The sequence below is a fragment of the Gastrolobium bilobum genome, unplaced genomic scaffold, assembly GCF_033153095.1.
Source record: "Gastrolobium bilobum isolate Gb01-03AN ecotype WA unplaced genomic scaffold, APGP_CSIRO_Gbil_v1 utg30084, whole genome shotgun sequence".
Taxonomy (NCBI): domain Eukaryota; kingdom Viridiplantae; phylum Streptophyta; class Magnoliopsida; order Fabales; family Fabaceae; genus Gastrolobium; species Gastrolobium bilobum.
The window spans coordinates 13499-35239 of NW_026898071.1; the positions used below are offsets into that span (position 1 = coordinate 13499).

Here is a 21741-nt window from a genome sequence, read left to right on the forward strand (position 1 = left end):
AAATAAGTTCACAATTAAAGTGTAACTAAATTAATAATAATTAAAAAGTGAAGTTACTATTTTAGAATCGGGCCATTTGATAACCGAAAGGTTAGAAATAGAGAAACGTTTTCAATGTATTTCAACATCATAATTTTTCATAAGACTGTTATATTTATTATCATTTTAGACTTATCATCTTTATTACATGATTAAATATTGTTGGATCAATTTGAAATCAACAGTAACTATTTTTTTCTTTTTCAACAGTTGATTTTAAATTGATCAATGATAATTAGTCAGGTAATAAGCGTGATAAGATTAAAATAATAGTAAGTATAACCTTGCCTATTTTTCATATTAAAAAAAATCATATGTCAAGTATGATATTCCAAAGGATTAGAGTTATATCCAGAATTCAAATGTGTAGCTCTTTTCCAAACATAACATTTTCATTAATAAAGAATGAAGAGAGGCTTGAAATGCTGGATGAGAGCCTCATAATTTAAGCATTATATAATGGGAAAATGATTTGTCCTTTACGATTTATAACCATGTACAATTATCATATTAAAATTTTATTTTTTCTCTCTTTTTAGATACTATTTGCTTATGTAAAAAAATAAAAAAAATAAAATACAACAATAATATTATAACTATGTACTACCTTTATTACATAGTTATAAATTGCTAAAAGACATAAGTTATATCATTTAAATGGACAAACTTTTAACCCTTATATAATTAAGCTTATTATTTATTTAATTTGGAATACAACGTTGAATGCTCCTTTGCTCTTTTAGTGTTAACTGATACTCAATGTAAGTACTAATGATTATAATTCAAGGTCATTGCGACTTGCGAGAGTGTAAGCTAAATACTAGCCTATTGACTATTGAGTGTACCCAACTTAAACGAGTGTCTAAGGGACATTTAATTTTTCTCCGCAATTTGCCATGTTATTTGCAGCTAGTCTTTTACCTTCAGCATTAACTCTCAGACTTTGAAAAATAAAATAAAGATTTTTAGTGAAATTTACAAATAAATAATAAGGACAATTAAAAATTTATTTCATATTCTAAAATATTCAAATCGATAATATAATATTCAAGATTAATTGCAGGGACACTATAAATTGCAGAGGAAAAGTATTCAAAAAAGCTTGTTCATTATTATTTAGGAAAAGCATTTTCCTACAGAAATTTTTTGTCTGCCACACTCATAAAACCGAGTGAATCTTGCTAATTTTTTCTCTTTGCAATGAAATCTACTCACTTTTATACGAGTGTGACAAAGAAAAAATTTATATAACAAAAGAAGAAATGTTTAACCCTATTATTTATTACTACTAAGATGTTCATTTACATTAAAATAGATTAAAGTGTAACACATTTCATGTCAAAAGAAATGAGTATAAATTGTGACAATAGAGAGAAGTAGTGTATATTTGAACATATTTCAGGAATGAAATATATTATACTCGGGGGGGAAAAAAACAAAAAAGAGGCCAATTAGTTGTTTGAACGTCTATGAAACTGATCACCATTCGTTTTGTAAATTTGTATTCGTAGAGGTCTTGTAATCATGCTTTATAGCACTTGCAGCAACATGGCACTGGTATATTACAAGAATAGTAACACAATACAACATGAATAGAAACTTGAATTCAATTTACCTGTAAGACTCGCAAAGTATAGTTGTAGAACATCGAAAGCTACAATTATTGGCATCAGTTGTGATCCCACTTAACATGCTTCATGTAAGACATTCAATTCAGATGCTAGACATGTAAGTTCTCTTTCAATTCTGCTTCAAGTAAGACATGTAAATTCTCCGCCTACAATCTCAACCCTGAAGTATTTAATTGTTATGCTAAACAGTAAATAACAAAAAGAATAAAAGAAGCAGCTCGAACTATTATTTATTAACTCTTTTCAACGTTTTCTTTCAGCACGCCACTTGTATACTGGTTTAGTGGTTGGACAGACAATCTCATCTTCCCGTAGTTTGCGCTTCTTACCCTTTTTCTGTTCATAGACGAAATATCCTTTCTAAGCATTCTACATATGTTAAGACTCAAAACAGAATCACAATAAGGAAATGGAAAATGTCAATACCTGCAACTCCTTCTGCATTGCCATATCCATGTAAATTTTCTCTAGCTGGCTGAGTCTATTCTTCCTTGCTTCCAACTCACTGTAAGAACGATCTATTTTCCTGTGCAAGAAAGAAAGTAACTTTCTATCAATCTGACTTGGTGCCAGAAATCAGGACAGGAAAGAACAAATGGAAGTAGCAATAGTAATATAGACGAGAAATACATCTCTTAACAGTCAATACATTATAAAACAAGTAAAGCTGGCTTTCCTTGAGCAATATTACAACAGATTCAACCCAACATGAAATCCTGAAATATGTCCAAATAGCTGATAGCAATTAATCAGACCATAATTGTTATCACCACTCCTTTTTTTTTATCTATCTCTTTTTTTGGCTAAAATATTAATCATCCTTTCTGAATAAAACTCCAGTTCTCAAAACTTCAAGGTTCCAGGATTGTGGGTTGTCAATAAAAAATACCACAATAAGATACATGAAACATGTAACATTAAACACTTCTGTCATGTCCACATCCCCAAAACTTTTAGAATAGGGGGTGGCTGCTTCTGAGGCTTCATAGCAAAGGACATAGTCTTAATTCTGAATCAATATCCCAGACAGAACTTCATTGAAAGAGCTGTATTTTCTTTCAATGAAATAAGCTAAAAAAAATTCAGAAGTAATTATGTTAACCAACCATTTCCATGAACCCAATACCGATGAAAAAAATGCTAAGACTCTTGAGACAAAACATTACTGCACAAAACATCCTAACACTGTTAGCATTCATTGCAATTAAGATGTTTACTAAAATTAAAAAGCTTAAAGTGCATTAAAGAGAACAAAAAATTATTTGGTACAACAAATCCCTGAAAAGCTTCAGAGTGAAATTTTATTTAACATAATGTTTAACTCAGAGACATCAAACAAAACGAAAAAGGGATCAACCTATGTCTTTAAAACCAGATTCAGGGCTGTACCTCTTAATGTTAGCAGGAATATCATCAGATGTAAGTGGAATTTGACTTCTTGGATATTGTGATTGTAACTCTTTAGCCTCTTCCCTGCATATGTATGGGCAATGATTAAAAAGTTATTCATTCAGAATAAATTTAAGGAATGAGAATAAAATCTACAATTATGCACACACAATGTAACTCTAAAGAAGAAAGAAGAAGGGGAAAGGCAGAAGAGGTGGAATAATAACATCTCAATCAATAAATTGAAAATTACATTATATCCCAGAAAAAATGAAAGAGTTTACCAAATGAAGGGACCTTATACCATTACTCCATCTTAAATAGCATTTGCAAATTGATTTGAAGCTTAAATATTTATATATATATATATATATATATATATATATATATATATATAGAGAGAGAGAGAGAGAGAGAGGATCTTTTGACACCAGTGTCAAATTTGAAGTTTGACACCTCATCTGAGAGCCATTAGATCAAAAAATATCAATAGCTCTGATTTGTAAGCATGTGACACTATTGATCTAATGGCTCTCAGATGAGGTGTCAAACTTCAAATTGGACACTGGTGTCAAAGGATCCTACCTCATATATATATATATATATATATATATATAAAAGTAATTGCAAAGCAACCACTTGAAACTGCACACTATATCCTTCCTATCAGAGCCATAATGACATATTTAACATAATTCATCCTCCATTTTACGTCTCGGAAACAAATAGTAACCATAGGCTTGATACATTATGGTACTATCCCCCCTAAATTAGTCCGAAGTTTGTTCTTTTTACTTGTTTTATAATTTCTAATGCCCTATTCACATCACACAACACCATCTCCTACTTTTGATCCTCAACCAGCATCAACAAACATCCTAATCAAGTTCATAGGCTTAAGTATAAACTACATTATACATTTGAAATAGGAAGTGAGTGAATTTCGCAAAACATTTACAATGACCAGTGGTCGAATTTGAGCATTGAAATCTTCCATCTTGTGGCGTAACAATAAAAATGTAAAACTAAAACTATAAAGGGACAAGGTTAAAACAACACATACAAAATTAAGCACACTGATGGCACCAGAATTTGATTACTTAAAATAAATGTAGACTGAGCTCCTTGTACAATCCAACGACTAGGTACAGAGAAAAAAAGTAGAGTTCCTTGTCTAGAAAATTACACAGCAACTATAACAGTACAGAGTTCCTCCAAGCTACTGAAACGCTCCTACCAGTGGCTTCACTCCTTAGAAAGATAATTCTAGCTTGCCTCCTCTATTCTCACCGTAACCAACTTATATTCTCCACCTTCCTTCTACACCTCACCTCCACTACCTCCTATTTGCTCTTCCCCATTCATTGCTTGCTATTAAAAAATAAACGTAATAATAAAAAAGGACAACACAAGGCAAATATAGTGGTTCAGCCATTGTGGCCTACATCCATTGTAACGAGTTTTCTCCCCCTCTCAGTGATGATCAAGGAGGGGGTTCCGTTTCCTTTCCCTCCTCTCCATTCTGTTATCACAGTTGGGTGTATACAAACTTAGGCCAATCACACACCAATCTAATATAATATATCCATAAAAAAACAAAAAATAAACCCATGCTTGTTATAGAATGGTACCCCAGAAAGTTTTGAGCTCAAACCTGTCCTCGGCAAAGAAAATATGCTTATTTGAGCGCTGATCATCAATAGAGTGCAGCGTGGCAGTTAGTTTTTCAATTTTCTGGAAGGAAGATCAAAACATTCAAAAGTAAACCTACAATAAAATTTATGCATAAAACCCCAATAAAACAAGAGAGAAAATCAATGTTTGGGTTCACCTTTCTCTCACTTTGAGCCTTCTGAAGAACATATCCTATATCCTGGGTCTTCATGAGCATAAGTTCTTCTTGGGTGTACTTGTTTGCTTCACTCCTACACAAGTAATCCCAGCGAGTCAACACAATTGAACAAGACAACAACCACACAGAAAAAAAAAAAAAAAAGGATAGCAAGTTGTTACTCTGGTCTATGAACTCCATCGACGGTTTTTGTTCTGACCATTTTAAAGTAAAACTCATCTTGGTTTCTATTTGCTGCTTTTTCCCTAAGTCTCTGTAGGACAAACACACAACAAAAATTAATTAAAAAAAAAAAAAAAACAATTTAGAGAGTGCAGAGAAGAATCAGAAAACTTTACCCGTAAAGCATCATCTTTCTGGTGGAATGCTTTTGCTCGCTGAACATAGTCTTTGTGCTTTTCAAGCAAGCCAAATTTTTTCCTCGAGGACCTAACGAAAAACCAAAAAATGAATCAGACCCATGATTTTATATCAGTTGGGTTGGGTAAGAGAAAAAAACAAGACTCACGGTTGAGCGCGCTCTTTGTGAGCCCTCCTGGGAATGGCGTTCCTCAGAGACGACATTTCGAAGCACACAGATTGACGGAAGGACTAAGTTGGTGGTGATGTTGTCTGTTCCGACGGTGGTGAATGCTGCCTTTCTGTTTGCGACGCGAGGGATAGAATCCGAATCGAGGGAATGGAGAGAGTTAAGGGTTTTAAAACCCAATAAAAGAAAAATAGGGATAACTTATGTATGCTTAATTCTTTTCTTTTTTTTAATTATTTTATAGAACTAGTGTAGTTCTGGTGCCTTGCACGAGAAAAAAATTCGATTTATTTGTCTCGTAAAAATTAATGTAAATCGTAAAAATATATCTCTGTATTTTAACTTGTTCTATAGTCATTTAAAAATTACAAAATTTGACTCAATTTCTTTCAGTATTTCTCATATATAGACTTTCATTTATCACAGTTACATTTATAAAATAAGAATAAATAATTATTATTTTCAAGGATTTGGATCATTAATATTTGAATTTTTACAAATTTTTATTTACAAAATTTGAATCAGATTTAGGAATTTAATTATAAAAGAAGAATAGTAGAATTTTAATTTAATTATAAAAACATATTGGCGGGCCGAGACTAGTTTATCACTTCTAATTGTCAGCATTTTATATCAGCATGTAATAGGTTTGTATATATATCCACATAAAAAGTTCTTATAATTGCGTCTAGATTACTATATATCTATGTTTTCTATAGTTGTCTCTAAATCAATTATCTGGCATGTGTGTATTTGTGACATATATATTGATGAAGAGTTAGCAAATATTTGAGTTATTGCGATTAATATTTTAACAAACATTTCATAGTTGAAGTTGAATGTCGTAATATCAAAAGATCATTCATTAGCTTAATTGCAAAAGTATAAATTATCATTCCCAAAATTAACGTGTATATATATATATATATATATATATATATATATATATATATATATATATTGTATTTAATCTCAATAATAATTCAACTTTACCAATAACAATTTGGTGAAGAATATGAAAAGTCAATTACTCACTCGACTGGAAACCACTAATCATAAATAAGATTAAAATAATAATATACTGCAAAACATTGAATGGTCATTACTTTTAATTAAGTAATTAATAAGAATAAATAATTATTTTTGTGCAAGGATTTGTGGCCTTAGTACTTGAAATTTTACAAATTTGTATTATACAAAATTGAAATCAGATTTAGAAATTTAATTATAAAAAAAGAAGAGTGAAATTTTAATTTAATTATAAAAACGTGTTGATGGGTCCGCCCTCCGGGCCGAGCCCAGTTTGCCAGCTCTAACTGTTAGTATTTAATGTAAATAATTATTTTTTTGTAAGAATTTGTTTCCTTAGTATTTGAAATTTTACAAATTTGTATCTACAAAAAATGAAATCGTATTTAGGAATTTAATTATAAAAAAAGAAGGTGGAATTTTAATCTAATTATAAAAACTTGTTGGCGGGTCGGCCCTTCGAGCTGAGTCCAATTTGCCACCTCTAACTGTCAACATTTTATATAAATAATTATTTTTTTACAAGTATTTGTGTCTTTAGTATTTTGAATTTCACACATTTGTATTTAAAAAAATTGATATCATATTTAGGAATTTAATTAAAAAAGAAGAAGGGTGAAATTTTAATTTAATTATAAAAATGTGTTGGTGGGTCGGGCCGGAGCACAGTTTGCCACCTCTAACTGTCAGTATTTTATATCAGCGTGTAATATATTTTTATATTTATCCACTCACAAAAAATTTCTTATTGTTGCGTATAGATTACTACTATCTATCTATTATTTTTCATAGTTACTTCTAAATCGGCTCTCTGAGGTGTGTGTCTTTGTGACATATATATATATGCTTCTAATTTAAATATTTGTGACAAATATTTAAATTAGTACGTTTAACATTCTATCAAACACTTCATAGTTGAAGTTGAATGAGATAATGTCAAAAGACCATTTATTAGCTTAATTACATAAGTATAAAATTAATATATATATATATATACAGAGCTGCCAAAAAAAAGAAAAAATATTACATGTTCATTTAATAGAAGAACAACTTAAGAATATGAAGAAGATAAACAGACAGAAAATAGAAGAAATATGTGCGCATAAGCTGAATACCAGATGAAAAGATCCAATAACACATATTCACTTTTTACAAAAAAATTCCTTTTTTAATGATTCTTTATTATTATTTTTTATTTTTATGCAACATTAATAGGATTTACAATTACCCATGCAGAAAGTAGTAGGATATCAATATAATTGTCTGCCACTAAAAAATATTGAACTATTTTTACACCTTTATCAAGTTTACAATTCAAATATTAAAAAAGTAATGGGATATTAATATAGTTGTCTGCCACCAAAAAATGTTGAACTTTTTTTTTCCACCTATATCAAGTTTAAAATTCAAAATTTAAAAAAGTAGTGGGATATTAATACAGATGTTTGTCACCTAATAATTTTGAACTTTTCCCCACCTATATCAAGTTTAAAATTCAAATTTTAAAAAAGTAGTGGATGTTAATACAGATATTTGTCACCAATTAATGTTGAACTATTTTCCCACTTATATGAAGTTTAAATTTCGAATTTAAAAATTTACAAAAGAAGGAAAGATTTTAAATGGTTTCGAGTGTGAACACAAAGTGAATATTGAAGGAGAGAGCGACATGTCAACAAACTTGTCAAAGAATGACATTCCTTTTTACATATAGATTCTTAAAAAAAAAGAGTTAAAAGAAAATATAAGGAAATAGATTATTTCATCTCAAATATCATACGAAATTTTGTATCCTTTGAAGTTTAATGATAAATAGTTAAAAAAATTGTGGATATATGTTTTTCTTTATTTTTTCATTAAAAATTAATCATTATAATATTTGACTCGACTTCTTTTAGTATTTCTCGGAGATGATCTTTCATTTATCACAGTCTGGATAGAGACAGGTTTGTTAGACTGTAAATATAAGAAAAAAAAGTGTTGGCAGTGGGGGGTGGGTCGGCCCTCCGTGCTGAACCCGTTTTGCCACCTCTAACTGTCAGCATTTTATATAAGCATATAATAGGTTTTTATATTTATCCACACAAAAAAAGTTTTATAATTGCGTCTAGATTACTATCTATCTATGTTTTCTATAGTTGCCTCTAAATAGACTTTCTAAGGTGTGTGTATTTGTGACATATATATTAGATGAAGAGTTGACAAATATTTGAGTTACTACGTTTGATATTCTACAAACACTTTGTAGTTGAAGTTGAATGTGGTAATATTAAAAGACCATTCTACCAAACTCTTCTTCAATAATATTATGAATAAGAAATATGTTATAAGTTACATATATTATGCAACTCATATAATTTATTGTGTACTAATCATATTAATAAAGTGAGAAGTAGAAAGAAAGAAATAACATAATCATAGTTATGTAAAATAACTTTTTATATATAGTTAACATTTTATTATAAGGTTCAAATAAGATATATATATATATATATATATATATATATATATATATATATATATAGGGGTAGGATCTCTTGACACCGATGTTAAATTTAAAAATTGACACCTCATCTATGAGCCGTTAGATCGAAAAAGATCAATGGCGTCACATGCTTACAAATCAGAGTCATTGATCTTTTTTGATCTAACAACTCTCAGATGAGGTGTCAAATTTTAAATTTGACACCGGTGTTAGAGGATTCTGCCCCATATATATATATATATATATATATATATATATATATATATATTATGGCTCGAATTCATTTATCTATATTTATACTAAATAAATATATAATTTTGTTATTTAAAAATTTACTTGTGTTTTTATATGATTTAATATAAATTTAGTTCAATAAATTAAATTTAGTACAATCCTAATGGATTTGATAAAAAAATTATCCGGCAATAACAATACCCCACCCCACCAACATCTTATTATCCAAACACCAATGATTAAAACAAAAAAACAAACACAAAGTAGAATGCTTATAGCAATTACATAATCCAAATGCATGTGTAGATACAAGGTATATTTTTTATGATAACAAAGTGACAACAACAAAAAGAGAAGAACATTGATCAAGAGCAAAAAACATCAACCATATGTGAATATTGAAGACGTATGATTTAGCCACACAAGAAGAGTAATGTCATATCAAAGTGGCAAGATAAGTGAACCAAGAGCAACAAGGAATAATTAGAAGAGCAACACCAAGATCAAAGACAACAAACCATTGACAACATCCAAGAGAAGCTCAATATCATAACCATGGTGAAAAATGATCAAAACCAACAAGTGTCAAGTATTGTCATATCCAACAAGTCAAAACATCAAACTCAAGTAAAGATCCAAGACACAAGACATGAAGTTAAGTCTAAAAGAATATATCTTTAAGACTTAGAATATATGTGAGAGTATATGGTAGATTGCATTGCATGAGCTCAAAGTTTTTCTCAGAGTAAACGTGTTTTTCGAATTGCATAATCACAACCTTTATATACTTAAATAAATTTAGAAAAACCCATGCAAAATATCCTTGACATATTTATAACTTCAAAACATATTTATCAAGTCAAGATTTGGAAGCAAGCTAGAGCGCATTTTAACGTAAAATTTGTTGCATAATTTCGCCTCTTCCTTCCATACAATTTTTCATATCCAAGATGATGGATTTGGATCTTTTGTTCTTAATATAAGTTGTAGATCTTTCTTTTATCTTTCCAACAAGACTAAGATCACATCAATCCGACAAGAATAGCTCAAGTTATGCTCAAAATACGAAATAGTGTTGTTGTTGTCGAATTTCCAGCCTTCCAACAGGTTGGGAATCGATTCTCTCTTCCTGGAAAGGTGGGAATCGATTCCCTAAGTATAGGAATTGATTCCCACTATGACAGAAAGTCTATAATGGCTAGTTTTGCAAAAAATCACTATAAATATATATTTCTTATGACCCTAAAATGTTAAGATCACTATTCCTACACATCTTAAGGATGATTTGAGAGCTTCTACACTATTATTTGCATATTCTTTCATATCTTTCAAAGATCAAACATATTTGAGCTCACATCTTGAAAATTCATATACTCAAAGTTCTTCAAGTTGTATATCCACACTTTGAGAGTGTATATTCATTTCCAAACATTTCCCTTCTTGTATTCTTGAGTTGAAAGGGTTGTGAGACCCATTATTTGAGAGGTAGTGAAAGACCTAAGTAAATTTGGAGAGAATTGTAAGGTTGCCAAGTACACGTAAACTTGGAGATTGTAAGGTATCCAAAAACCTGAAGTCTTGGAAGATTGTAAAGGTTTGTCAAGCACCCGTGAAGCTTGACCATTAGTGAAATAGTTGATCGAGTGGCTTCAGTCTAGACGTAGGTCACAAGTGGTGGTGACCAAACCAGGATATATTGTGTTTGCAATTCTCTAACTCTAAATTCTTTATTTCTAGCACTTTAATTGCTTCTTTGATATCGTGTATGTTCTAGTATAAGTTCTATAATTGTGATATATTATATGTTATAGATTGTTTGAATGCATTGATTAACTTTTCATATATCAAAGTGTGCTTGAAATAATTATTTAGAAACTAGAAGGTGGCTTTTGCGGAAATCTTGGAATACTCAATTCACCTCTTCTCTTGAGTATGGAAGCCACATTCCTAACAGCATGAACTATAAGGTAAATCATGCAAAAACCCCCACTTTAAAGCCAATGTTGGAAATCCAAGTGTCCTACAACTGCATAAACTGGAACTCAAAACAATAGGCACACACTATATTGTAAGAGAAATCTTATGGGCTGTGATGAGACTAAGAGATAGGATATAATATTTATATATTTTTTTGGTAAACAGGATATAATATTTATATTTATTACTAAAAATATTTACATTAATAAAAAATTAAATTAAAATTAGCAAGTTTTTGAATACCTAAAAGAAAATTATTTCTTATTTAAATTCTTAGTTGTCTTAAATGAATAATATATTAATATATGACTTTTTTAAATTATTTAAAATCCTGAATTGAATATTAATTGTTGTGCAATAGTTGTGCTTTCTTCTTGAATTGCATACTGGAAATGAGTGGAGAAACTGGTTAATGAATGTTCTGTATTTGTGTTTTATATGTTTTAATACATGTAAAGTTGATCAAAGCATGCACCAAAGAAAGCTTATAGGCAAATAACGTGAATTACGAAGAGACACATTTTGTATTGAAAAATGTAAGGAGCATGCAAACATTAAAGGATATAGGCATATAATATTGAGGGACTTACAAAGAGACATATGGTGTATTAGAAAATACTCGTATGTGTTGTAAAATTACTAAGAATTAGAAGAAGAATATAGAGATAAGAGAGATAGGGGAATGTATTCTGGTTGGATTGTCATACTCCAATGATGCTTTATACATGCCTTATTTATAGGCTCAGAAAACATGGAAAGACACAATAACTGCAATTATTCTCCAACAGTCATAACGTCTCCAACGATCATAACAGTTATATAACGGATATGGACAATCAATAAATTGTTTATAACACTCCCCCTTGGATGTCCAATAATCCTATTGAGAATAAATATGTATTAGAAGTTGTCTCATTAAAAACCTTACTAGGAAAATCCAATGGGACAAAACCATGGTGAAGGAAAAAATAGTGCAACATGTATTTCACTCTCCCTCATGATAACATTATTTAATCATTATTTAATATCTCTGAGTTTACGCATCCTGATCCTGTAAACGAGCTTCTCAAAACTTGAAGTAGGTAACGCCTTGGTAAATAAATCTGCCAAATTATCACTCGAACAGATTTGTTGAACATCAATTTCACCATTTTGTTGAAGATCATGAGTGAAGAAGAATTTTGGTGAAATATGCTTCGTTTTGTCTCCTTTGATGTATCCGTCCTTTAATTGAGCTATACAAGCAGCATTATCTTCATGCAATATTGTTGGAACCTATTTTTCTAACTGGAGACCGCATGCTTCTCGGATGTGTTGCGTCATTGATCTTAGCCCAACGCATTCTCGACTTGCCTCGTGAATTGCTATTATCTCTACGTGGTTTGAAGAAGTGGCTGCTATAGTTTGCTTTGTTGAACGCCATGAAATTTTCGTGCTTCCACTTGTGAATAAATATCCTGTTTGGGATCTAGCTTTGTGTGGATTAGATAAATATCCTGCATCTGCAAAACCAACAAGTTGATGTCCACAATCATTTGAATAAAGTAAACCCATATCAGTGGTTCCTCGTAGGTATCGAAATATATGCTCAACATCATTCCAGTGCCTTCGTGTTGGAGAGGAACTGAATCTTGCTAACAAGTTTACAGAAAATGCTATATCTGGACGTGTATTATTAGCAAGATACATTAGCGCCTCAATTGCACTAAGATATGGTACTTCAGAACCAAGAAGCTCTTCCTCATTTTCATAGGGTCGAAATGGATCTTTATTTATGTCAAGCAATCTCACAACCATCGGGGTACTCAATGGATGTGCTTTATCCATGTAAAATCGTTTTAAAATTTTCTCTGTATAAGTTGATTGATGGATGAATATTCCATTTGTTAAGTGCTCAATTTGTAATCCAAGGAAAAACTGTCTTTTCAAGATCTTTCATTTCGAATTCTTTCTTCAAATAATCTACTGCTTTTAAAAGTTCTTCAGTATTGCCAATGATATTCAAGTCATCAACATATACACTTATTATAACAAATTTAGATCAATGTTTTGTAATTAAAACACGAGGGCATATTGGGTCATTTTTGTAGCCTTCTTATAATAAATATTCACTAAGGCGATTATACCACATACGCCATGATTGCTTTAATCCATATAATGATCTTTGAAGCCTTATTGAACAAATTTCCTAGGAAATTTTAAGTGCTTCAGACATTTTGAATCCTTCAGGGATTTTCATATAAATTTCACTATCAAGTGAGCCATATAAGTAGGCTATAACTACATCTATTAGACGCATGTCAAGTCTTTCATGTACTGCCAGACTAATAAGATATCTAAAGGTAATTGCATCCACCACAGGATAATATGTTTCCATATAATCAATGTCAGGCTTTTGCGAAAACCCTTGTGCTACAAGTCGTGCTTTATATCTTACGACTTCATTTTTGTTATTACATTTTCGAACAAAATCCCATTTGTACCCCACTGGCTTTATACCTTCAGGTGTTTGAATTATAGGTCCAAAAACTTTACGTTTCTCGAGTGAATTCAATTCTTCTTGAATTACGTCTTTCCATTTTGGCCAATCATTTCTGTGTTTACATTCATCAACAGTTTTAGGTTAAAGATCCTTGTCTTCTTTTATTATTTCAATAGCAACATTATATGCAAAAATGTTGTCGACAATTATATCATTTTGATTACATCTTTTTCCTGAAGTAACATAACTAATTGAGAGCTCTTCATTTTCATCAATTCCAGGTACCTGAACCTCCCTTGACATTTTATGTAAAGTTATGTCTTCAAGATTTTCATAAGTACTTGTCTCCATAATATGACCATATTGATCATTTGCTCCTTTCCTTTTTCAAGGAGTTTTGTCCTTCGAACCGATTGGTCTTCCACGTTTTAAGCGTGGTTTAGTTTCATTTGCACTAGACTGTCCTACTAGGACATTGTTGCGACTCGGCAAGTGCACCGATCGTGAAAGTAATAAAGTGTACCGGAGTACGAGATCGTTCCCACGAGGATCAGAGTTTTCAAGCACTAGTTCGTTAATCGCGTCTTAGTAGGACAATCAAGAATTTAGATGAAGAGAGTTGTGATTCAAAGAACTTAAAATTAAAAACAAATAAGATCATGCAATTATGAAAATTCAGAATTAAAAGAATGAATGAATATGATGTTTGATTATTAATTTATAACAAGCGTATTTAAGGTTTCGACTTCCCCCAATATCCTCAATATGTTATAAATTAAACAGTCAAGAATCTGTTTCTTAATATATTGCCAATCAGTTCTATCTGAGTTAATTACGGCTCAATTCCTTGTTACCATAAATCTATGTAATCTTGAAAGAACTTTAGTTCTCCGATTATTCCCCAAGAAAACATGCATTAAGATCAAGAATTTCAAGATTGCATAATTACCCTATGTCTATACCTAGATCACAAGGATTATGATAAATTATCAAGTCAGGGTTCATGCACCAACATCCCTATTGTCATACAATTCCCCAAAATCATTCTATAAGGAACAAACTCATAGAAAGCATTAAAAACAGATAATTTATTCAATTATAAAAAGAACATGATTCGGAGACAATTTAATTCATAAACATAACGATTCAATTGGGTTCCATCTACCCTTAACTACATAAAAAACTACTCTAGCATACTGAATTCAAAAGAAATAATAAAGAAAAGAGAACCCCAAGCCTCCATTGGTGTGATATTGACTTGGTTCCTCAGTGTTCCAGCGCTCCGCAACAGGATTCCTCCTTCCGTCTTGGTTTTATGCTCTGGACTTGTGAATTGGTGTTTTGGTCTGACCCCAAGCTCCTTATTTATAGCCATTGGAGTTGTATCCTTCATTGCATCTCACACTGTATCTGCATCAGATTTGTAATTGATTTTATAATTGTTTCCTTTTTCGTTTAAGATCTTGTAGATTGGTGAGAGATTTAAGACTTTGAATCTTGTTATATCCTGCTTCAATCTTCCATGACTTTCTTTCGATATGCTTCCGTTTTGGTTCCGGATATCGCAATCTGGCAAATCTTCATTAAATCACAGTAAATCTTTGCTGTCAAGAACGTGCTTGGGCGCTCAAGCGCGCTGTTCACGCTTGAGCGTGTTGAATTGCTTCAAATTAATGTTGTTGTCTTCCTAAGCGCGCTCGAGCGTGCTAATGGGCGCTCGAGCATGCTCCTCGAGTCTAATTTTTGTATTCTTGAGCGCTTGAGCGTGCTGTTAGGCGCTTAAGCGCCCTAAATTGCCCAGTTTGGTTGTTTTCCCTGCTATGAAGCGCTCGAGCGTCCTCTTGTGCGCTTGAGTGTGCTATTCTGGCTCTTAACTTGTAAGATTTTGGCTTCCCTTGGTCCATATTGAGCTGCTACTTCTTTGTCATGATTTCTTTAACACTTTTAGTACCAATTCTTGTGGTTTTACCTTCAAAATGCAAAGAACTATAAAACATCAGGTCAAATTCTTATTTTATGACTTATATGTTATAAAACCTTGAATTCCATGCATTCTACTACATGATTATTGTATAATTTAGCCTAAAAACATGGTAAACCAAAGGTTTATCAAACATTCCCAGATTTGTCTGTCCTAAGCAATCAACTAGAATAAGACTAAGGAAATAGGGAGTAGGAATCTCAATAACATGGAATTTGACAGGAAAGGTTCATCAGAGTATGATTACAGAGCATTCAGACTCTAAAAATTAATGCATCAATCAATAAAATTCATAATTCATCAGTAAAAATATGCAACAAACTTTCTTAAGATCAAGAATAAGGAGAATTTCCTGAAACACTCCCTCACTAGGATTTCAATTCACTCACACTCAACTGTTTAGAGGGTTGGTGTTTCACTCAAATTCCTACTGAATCAACACTACCATAGGCTTGATTATATTCTCTCTCTCCACAGTTCTTAAGATAAATTAAGCAGATCAAGAGGTCTTCAATAGGGTTATAACGTGGCCTGGTGAAAGGGAGGGAAAGAATTTGGAACAAAAGTTTAAGATCAATATTCAGATTAAGGAACGAAACAAGTGTTGTTCGTTTCTTCCGGCTGTAGAGCTTTTCTTCTTCTTTCCAGTTCTTTATTTTTCTTCATTGAATCTTTCTCTTTTGTCATTTTCTTTCTAAGCATATTTTCTTGCTTTTCACTTCTTTTCCTTTCTTTTCTTTGAGCATTTTGCTCGTTCTTTTTGATTCTAACCAATTTTTCTTTTTTCTTCCTTAGGCTTTGCCTTTTTACTTGTACTTCTTCTTTCCGTTGAACGCTTGTATAGTCACAACTTATATCCACTCCTTACTTCAAATCTGAATTTAATCTTCTATTAAGGTGAGGGTTTAATTGGAGAAGTGGCTATTCACATTCAAGGGTTTATCATGAATAAAAAGGTCTAGGCTCAAGGGGGCTTAACTAAAGAATATCATAAATGTTAGCTATTTGGCCATCTAGTTAGAGAAAGAACATGCCTCTATCATTTCTACAAAATATATCACAGACCATTTCAACCAAGAAACAAAGCAAGTTCTAGAGTATCTCAACAGTAGAATACACACTCAATAAAAATTTTCTGTATAGGCTCAAAACCTCACCGCTATGAATGCACAGTAATTATCCTGTTCTTTATCTTAAAAAATTTCATCACTAAAGAGAGAATATTCAATGAATTATGAAAATCATACATTGATGCTTATTATGAAAAACTTGAAGTCATCATCATGCTCTGAATCAATTAAAAAAACTGAGAAAACTTAAAAAAAAAATTCAAAATTTTCAAAAAAATATTTGCTTGGGGTTTTTCAACAAAAACCATTAAAAATTCAATTCAAAAAGAACTAAGCTAAAGGAAAGGAGAAATGATTTGAGATAGTTCCCTGTTTTAGCCGGATGTTCTGTGTATGCTCATGAAGTTCCTCCGGCTTACTCAATTGTGCTTAGATGAATTGCGTGTTCCCCATTCCCAGATTTAAATGTTGCTATCCTCAGCAACAGATTTAAATCTAAAAAGAAAAACGCGTCAAGGAATAAAAACAACCAGTCGCTCTCTTGTTGTTTGTTCCCTTTTCGTCACTTGTAAAATTCACTCATGATAGCCATTAGTCTCAACACCTTCTCCTATCTTTTTGTATTTTTTTTTTAAAAAAATTAACAATAAAATTAATCAAAACTAAAAATAGTCAAATGGTGGGTTGCCTCCCCCTAGCGCTTGTTTTACGTCACGAGCCTGACGTACCTAACTTATGATCATGGTGGTTCAAAACATAATCTTGGTGATGACCAAGCTCCATCATTCAGAAATTGTGTCCTACCATATATGGGTGAGGTAAAGTAGTCTCAGGAACTTTGAATTTGGTATTTATATGCTTTCCCTTGCTCCTCGGCTTTTCCATCTTAACTTTTGGCTTACTTTCTTGAGAAGACTCCTCATTGTGTTCTTCTTCACCTTTCTTTTAACTAATAAAGTACACTTAATCTTGTGGTTGAGCTATGGAGGAGGTGACTTCTTTGTCAAAGAATTTGAAAATTATTTGCTCTCCGTCTACTCGTAAGACCAGCTCACCTTTAAGTACATCAATCAGCGCTCCTGAAGTTGCCAAGAAGGGTCTTCCAACAATCATAGGAATTGTGGCATTTTCTTCAATGTCAAGGATGACAAAATCAACAGGAATGATGAACTTGTCAACGTTAACTACTATATCTTCAATGATGCTGTAAGCTTGCTTTGAAGAGCGGTCAGCCAGTTGCACTATCGTCTTTGTGGGCTTTACTTCAGTAATCCCCAGCTTCTTCATCATAAAGAGTGGCATGACATTGATGCTAGCTCCAAGATCACATAAAACATTGTCCACTTCCATTTTGCCTATAGTGCATGGAATGCTGAAGCTCCCTGGATCCTTGACTTTGGTAGGTAACTTCTTTTGGATGATAGCATTACATTCCTCCGTCAGATTCACCGTCTCACATTCCTGCAACCTACGCTTCCTGGATAATAGATCCTTCATGAACCTTGCATAGTTGGGCATGTTCTCTAAAGCTTTGGCAAAAGGAATGTTGATCTGCAACCTCCTGAATATGTCTAGAAACTTTGAACATTGCTGCTTCTGAATCTCTTTCTTTAATCTCTGAGGATAAGGGATTTGAGCATATGGGGAGAGATCTAATGACTTGTTCTGTCTTTCTAGAGCTTTCTTCCTCTCCCACTTGAATAGTTTCTTTTCGGCTTTTTCAGGATTGCTTTTGTCAACTTCAATTGTATCCTTTTCCTTTTCTTCCTTCTTTTCTTCATCTGATTCTTCTCCATCCTTCTTCTTTTCTTCGGGCTGCTCCTCTATAGGATGAATCACTGTACCACTCCTAGTGGTGATAGCATTGCAATGCTCCCTTGGATTGACAACTGTGTTGCTTGGGAAAGTACCCTAAGCTCTCTCAAAAAATTGCTTTGACAACTGGCCAATCTGAATTTCTAGATTTCTTATGGAAGCTTCTTGATTCCGATGTGCTGCTCTAGTCTCTTGCATGAAAGCAGATGTGTCCTCTCTGAAAGCATTTGCACCTTGAACATAATCAGAAGTCGTCTTGCATAACTGCGCAAAAGCTTTCTCCCACTCAGAAGTGTTACTTGTTGTGGGGTATCTGGTTGCACTGGAAGGGGAGGATTGAGCTGATGATTGGATTTGTGACTCAACCCTGGATGTTGATTCTGATTCTTCTTATCATACCAGAGTCCATTGACCTCTGCTGGTGGCTTTTCAGTTGTTCTCATGTAATCATAATCTTCAGTTGCATGAGCCTCTGCACAAAAACCACATTTAATATTAGAATTATTAACAGAAGAAACTTGAGAAGAATTAATTTTGTTTGTAAAAGCATCTAATTGTTCTTGTAGTTTCTTGTGCATTTGTAGCATTTGTTCATTTTGGGCTAAAAGCGCATCATAGCCTTCGAGCTTCATAATTCCTGCTCTTCTTGGTGCAACTGGGGCAGGGGCATTGTCAAAATCTTGAGACGCTAAAGATTCCAACAAATCTAGCGCTTCCTCTGGAGTTTTTGTTTTCAGTGATCCTTTTGCAGCAGCATTCACCAGTGTTCTTGTGCTGGATGTCATCCCTTGGAGAAAGATTCTTGCCTTCTCCTATGCTTCAATTCCATGTTGAGGACACTTCCTAAGTGATCCTTTAAATCGTTCCCAAGCCTCGTACAAAGATTTGCTTTCTTTTTGTTCAAAAGTAGTTATCTCCGCCTTGAGCCTTGCCATCTTTGAAGCTGAGAAAAATCTGGCCAAGAATTTTCTTGCTAAGTCATCCCAATTGGTTATGCTCTGGACTTGTGAATTGGTGTTTTAGTCTGACCCCAAGCTCCTTATTTATAGCCATTGGAGTTGTATCCTTCATTGCATCTCTCACCGTATCTGCATCAGATTTGTAATTGATTTTATAATTGTTTCCTTTTTCGTTTAAGATCTTGTAGATTGGTGAGAAATTTAAGACTTTGAATCTTGTTATATCCTGCTTCAATCTTCCATGACTTTCTTTCGATATGTTTCTGTTTTGGTTCCAGATATCGCAATCTAGAAAATCTTCATTAAATCACAGCAAATCTTTGCTGTCAGGAACGTGCTTGGGCGCTTAAGCGCGCTGTTGGCCGCTTGAGCGTGCTGAATTGCTTCAAATTGTTGTTGTTGTCTGCCTGAGCGCGCTCGAGCGTGCTAATGGGCGCTCGAGCGTGCTCCTCGAGTCTAATTTCTGTATTCTTGGGCGCTTGAGCATGCTGTTAGGCGCTTGAGCGCCCTGAATTGTCCAGTTTGGCTGTTTTCCCTACTATGAAGCGCTCGAGCGTCCTCTTGTGCGCTTGAGCGTGCTATTCTGGCTTTTAACTTGTAAGATTTTGGCTTCCCTTGGTCCATATTGAGCTGCTACTTCTTTGTCATGATTTCTTTAGCACTTTTAGTACCAATTCTTGTGATTTTACCTTCAAAATGCAAAGAACTATAAAACATCAGCTCAAATTCTTATTTCATGACTTATATGTTATAAAACCTTGAATTCCATGCATTCTACTATATAATTCTTGTATAATTTAGCCTAAAAACATGGTAAACCAAAGGTTTATCAGACATCAATCTGAATTGGAGCATTTACAGCTGAAATATGAGATTTAGTAACTTTTGGTAGGCCAGTAAAAGCATCTGGAAGTTGATTGGAAATATTTTGCAAATGAATTATCTTTTGAACGTCAAGTTCACATTGATTTGTGCGAGGATCTAAATGAGATAATGATATTGCATTCCAATCAATTTTCTTTTCCAGCTGTTTATTCTTTCCCCCTAATGTTGGAAAGATTGATTCGTCAAAATGAAAATCGACAAACCTTGATTTAAATAAATTCCCCGTCATTGGTTCAAGGTATTGTATTATGGAAGGAGATTCATATCCAACATATATTCCTAACTTCCTTTGGGGACCCATCTTTGTGCGTTGTGGTGGAGCAATTGGAACATAAACAACACATCCAAAAATTCTAAGATGGAAAATATTTGGCTCCTGACCATAAGCTAACTATAATGGGGAGAATTTTTTATAACTTGCTGGTGTAATGCGTACAAGTGATGTTGCATGTAAAATAGCATATCCCCATGCCGAGACAGGGAGTTTTGTTCTCATAAGCATTGATCTAGCTATTAATTGGAGACGTTTAATGAATGATTCTGCTAAACCATTTTGGGTATGAACATGAGCAACAGGCTGTTCAACTGTGATTTCAGTTGACATACAATAATCATTAAAAGCCTGAGATGTAAATTCACCAGCATTATTAAGACGAATTGTCTTTATTGAATAATCTGGAAATTGTGCTCTTAATCTTATTATTTGAGCCAGCAATCTCGCAAATGCTAAATTGCGAGTTGATAATAAACATACATGCATCTTGTAGATGCATCTATTAAAATCATGTAATATCTGAATGGTCCACATGATGGATGAATGGGTCCACATATATCACCATGTATGCGTTCTAGAAACGAAGGACATTGAATCCCAACTTTAGCTGTTGATGGTCTAGTAATAAATTTCCCTTGAGAACATAGAGCACAAGAAAATTCATTGAATTGAAGAATCTTCTGGTTCTTCAACGGATGACCATATGAATTATCTATTATTTTTCACATTATATTTGATCCGAGATGGCCCAATCGATCATGCCAAATAATGAAACTATCATAACTTGTATTCTTTTGATTTAACATCACGTGTTTCAACCATGCGAATATTTGTGTAGTACAAACCGAAAGAAAAGACAGGTAATTTTTCTAATATGCATTTCTCACCTACTACTTCTGTAGTAATATAAAGATATTCACAATTGTCATCATTTGTAGTTTCTATATTATAGCCATTTTGGCGAATATCTTTGAAACTTAATAAGTTTCTCGAGAACTTACTACAAAGTAATGCATCATTGATATTGAATTTGGTCCCCCCAGGTAATAAAAGATTTTCTCTTCCGGAGCCTTCAACAAATTTTGTACTATTAGTTATTGTGTTAACATG

The 21741-nt window shown here is 32.7% G+C and overlaps 1 protein-coding gene and 1 non-coding gene across 2 annotated transcripts; one reads left to right on the forward strand and one right to left on the reverse strand.

The window, feature by feature from the left end:
* Positions 1 to 1660: 1660 nt before the first annotated feature.
* LOC133312587 (probable U3 small nucleolar RNA-associated protein 11) lies at positions 1661 to 5577 on the reverse strand. The gene is made up of 8 exons (XM_061513815.1): positions 5420 to 5577; positions 5250 to 5340; positions 5073 to 5164; positions 4891 to 4984; positions 4714 to 4793; positions 3060 to 3143; positions 2097 to 2196; positions 1661 to 2006 (listed from the first exon to the last, which is right to left on the reverse strand). Exons 1-8 carry the CDS (start codon positions 5473 to 5475, stop codon positions 1914 to 1916), a joined length of 690 nt encoding a protein of 229 aa, XP_061369799.1. The 5' UTR covers positions 5476 to 5577; the 3' UTR covers positions 1661 to 1913.
* A 13758-nt stretch (positions 5578 to 19335) lies between these two features.
* LOC133312591 (small nucleolar RNA R71) lies at positions 19336 to 19442 on the forward strand. Its single transcript, XR_009751701.1, has one exon. It is a non-coding gene; the product is annotated as a small nucleolar RNA R71 (small nucleolar RNA).
* The last annotated feature ends 2299 nt before the right edge of the window (positions 19443 to 21741 follow it).

Coding starts and splice junctions, on each gene's coding strand:
- LOC133312587 (XM_061513815.1), bottom strand. CDS start 5,475: ATGTCGTCTCTGAGGAACGCCATTCCCAGGAGGGCTCACAAAGAGCGC. Junction 5,341..5,419: donor CACAAAGAGCGCGCTCAACC/GTGAGTCTTGTT, acceptor GTTTTTCGTTAG/GTCCTCGAGGAAAAAATTTG. Junction 3,144..4,713: donor ATTTTCTTTGCCGAGGACAG/GTTTGAGCTCAA, acceptor ATACATATGCAG/GGAAGAGGCTAAAGAGTTAC.